This window comes from Phaethon lepturus, unplaced genomic scaffold (assembly GCF_000687285.1).
Source record: "Phaethon lepturus isolate BGI_N335 unplaced genomic scaffold, ASM68728v1 scaffold44540, whole genome shotgun sequence".
Classification (NCBI taxonomy): Eukaryota; Metazoa; Chordata; class Aves; order Phaethontiformes; family Phaethontidae; genus Phaethon; species Phaethon lepturus.
This window is the reverse complement of record NW_010510603.1, coordinates 399-3,692: the sequence shown is the minus strand read 5'-3', so window position 1 is coordinate 3,692 and position 3,294 is coordinate 399. Positions and strand designations below refer to the sequence as shown.

Here is a 3,294-nt window from a genome sequence, read left to right as displayed (position 1 = left end):
AGCTCCATGTATTACGATGAGGATGGGGATCTCGCCCACGAGTTCTACGAGGAGACAATCGTTACCAAGAATGGGAGGAAGCGCGCCAAGCTGAAGAGGATCCACAAGAACCTGATACCTCAGGTAGCGTGTGGAGGAGGGTGGGGGAGAGTGTGTGCTGAAGCACCACAGTGACAGCTGAAGTCCCAGCTTTGCCTCTGCACATGGGCCTTCTACCTCGGGGTATCTTCTTGCAGAAAGGCAGAGTTTCTGCTCACGCCCTGCCCAGCTTCTGCCTTAGAGCTGTGGCTCCTGTGTGTCCTGGCTCACACCCACGTCACCTAGTGAGGCTGTGGCAAGAGAGGGGGAGCCCCCTTTTCCGGGGAGAAGTGGAGCCCCAAGCCCTTTAGAGCTGCCAGACTGAGGAATATAGCTCAGCTGGGTGTGTGTTGTGGGCTGCAGAGTGCTAGGCAGCCATGCGTGACCATGGCATCCCATCTCTGACCACCTTCCCCATGATGTGGGCTGCTGCGCTTGCTCAGCTGGTGTCATGTCACTGCGGAGGGTCAGGCCCTGGCTTCGGGAGCAGCAGTCAAAGCCCGTCACCCGCTGACATGAGTGCACATGTTCCCCCAGCCGCTCGGTAGTGACAGTGGTGTTGACAGCTATGTGTGCAAAAGACATCTCGGTGCAAAGGTCTTCTCTTAAAATAAGCAACGGGGGTGAAGCTGGGCAGGGGCTGGGACACCAGTTGAGGATCTTGGTGCAGGAGGATAGCCTGCATGTAGGAAAGCTGCTGGGAGCCTACATGGAGAAAAGGGAGCATTCAAACCAGGGTTGGAGAGAGACCCTGCAGGAAGTTTTCTGAAGTAAGCAGAAATGCACGGCTCTAGCAAGCACGTGGGATGAGCTGTTGGTGCACTCCAAGGGGTCAGCAGCTCCTCATCAGAGTGGGACCCCTCTGGGCGCTGCGCAGGCAGTTATGGGGGGTAAGATTTGGCGCTGCTCCCCAGGTTGGCGCTCTCGCAGAGGTAGGCTTGGGCTTGGGAGTTATCTCCTAACCCTTCTTGATGTGGGTTGAAACTCACCCGGTCGGAAAGCTTGGCTGAGCTAGAGAGAGCAGATACTGGCGCTAAGTAGCCCTTCGCTAGCCCAGACTTTTCTCTGGCTCTGCGAGTGCAGGCTAGCCCTGAGTCCCTGCTCCACCCCCAGCCCCCCACCTGCTAGGGGGTCCTCCTGGTGCAGTAACAGGAGAAAGCTTAGATGAAGCATGGGAAAGATGCCTGTAGCTGGCGTGGAGGGAGCATGCATTCAGCGGCCTCCTCTCTGGATAGAAAGCTGCTTTTCTTGTGCGCCAGCTGCCCTGGCTGCTTTCTCTCAGAGAGCTCTTTTCATTCTTTTAAATCCCGTGAATGAAAGGTGCCGGATGAAAAGCCCAGACGGCCAATATCTGTCAGTCACGCACCAGCTGCTGCACGGGCAGTGCCTGGCAGAGCAGCTCCCTCCTTTCTCGCCCTGCTGAGCTCCGGACCTGCCATGTGTGGCAGCCAGGCGCGCTGCCTTCAGCTCTCCAGAGACAAGTTCGAAGGGCAAAGTGCTTTTGCCTTGCCTGCTGCTGTTCAGGCATACCTGGTGTCACCACGGCGGCTTTATGGATTCCTGTTCCTCAAGGGTGCAGCGTCCTGTCATACGGGGTGACTCACAGGGTTTGGGGCTGTTATTTGGTGGTCTCTGCTCACTGCTCTGACTCTTTTTTCAGGGCATAGTGAAACTAGAGCACCCTCGCATTCATGTGGATTTCCCAGTGATCATCTGCGAGGTGTGAGTCACCAGACGTTGCTGCCCGTGGGCCGGAGGCCCTGCCCCACCGCCCCAGCCTCACCAGGCGAGGCTGCGTCGTTCCCACCTGAGGAGGACTCTGGGCGCACGGCAGGGACAGCGGCTCCCCCCTCACCCGGAGGTGAGGCAGGCTGGGGCAGGCCGGGCTGGGCTTGGCTAGTGCTCCTCGCAGGAGATGGGTGACCTTGTGCAACGACTGCTTACAAACATCCTTGCTTGAATCAGAAGACTAAAATAACCTTTTGTAGCCTCTAGCCGACATGTGATGGGTAACTGGAACTGCAAACGAGCTGCTGTGTTTGAGCTGTTAAAGGGAGAGCAAGCCTGCACTTCTCACCAGACAAAATCCCCCGCTTCTCAGGTATGCGGCCCAGGGAGAGCCAAGGCAAGGTAACGCTCTGCCTGGGACCCTGAGATCCCTCGGGCCTGGTGGTTAGGTGGCCAATGTTGTGGCATGTTGCTTGACACGGGTGTTACGTGATGCTCTCTTGGGCGGGTCGGTTGATAGAGGATGAAGGCCAAGGGGGGGCTGGTCTCAAAGCACATCTGGCTGGCTGCTGTGCTCCTCTTGGGAAGGGGACGGAGATCAGATGCCGCTATCTTGGACCTCAGTCTCTTCCCCGTGTGCATTTCCCTGCTTGTGCCGGCTCTGGGGAGGTTGGCTTTGCTGCTGCCTGCAGTCCCTCTGCCCGCAGGAGGTCTCTGCGGTCTTGCCTCCCCCGTTAGCAAGCTGTCTCCCAGCAAGCATCGTCCCTCGCCCACAGTTGGGGCCAGGCTGCTGGGCAAGGCGTCTCCTTGTAATGTCCTCGTCCCCCACTCCCGTCTTGAATGCACCTCTGGGTGTGGTGGGCCTTGACAGAGCCGAGCAGGAAGGAAATAATTTCTTCCCTCCCCGTCCCCCAAAAACAATCGATTGGTGTGCCTGCCCTGGCTTGGAAATCTCATCAATGGTGATGTGAACTACAGCTCCTCCCGTGTCCCAGCTGGCGGCAGGAGGAGAAATGCAATGCACTTTAAAGGGAGGCTTTCTGCTCCTTCTCGGAAGGTCCTGCTCTTTTCTCCTCTTTCCTCCTGCTTAAGAAAGTCGAGGTCGCCTTGGCAGCACCAAAAAACCTCTCACCCCTGCGTGCGGGCCCTGGGGTGCCGAGCCAGCTGCTGCAGGGCTGGGGAAAGGCCTGACCTGTGCTGCCCCTGGCCAGCACTGGGAGCCACTGCCTCCCTGCTCGGCTGCAGAGGGGGCCCACCCAGGGGGCAGCAGGCACAGCTTTAAACTGGGTCGGAGCCTGTTCCCTGCAGCAGCCGGCTCGGCTTTCCTCCTCTTTTGTTCCAGAACTTATTTACTTTCTAAGCACTTCAGACGTTCGCTACCTCGATCTTTAATTTAAGCCGCTGGCACTTGGCCGCCAGCCCTGTCGGTGTCTATGTTGGATGTATCCATCCCTGCGCCTGCCGAGGGCTGCCCGGGCGTGGGGCCAC

The 3,294-nt window shown here is 58.3% G+C and overlaps 1 protein-coding gene across 1 annotated transcript; it reads left to right on the top strand.

Moving 5' to 3' along the window:
• Positions 1 to 3: 3 nt before the first annotated feature.
• On the top strand, positions 4 to 1,804 carry TUSC2 (tumor suppressor candidate 2; the record flags this gene model as incomplete). The annotated part of the gene is made up of 2 exons (XM_010297540.1): positions 4 to 123; positions 1,739 to 1,804. Coding segments are annotated over 2 exons (186 nt in total), but the record flags the coding sequence as incomplete, so codon positions are not given.
• Positions 1,805 to 3,294: the final 1,490 nt, after the last annotated feature.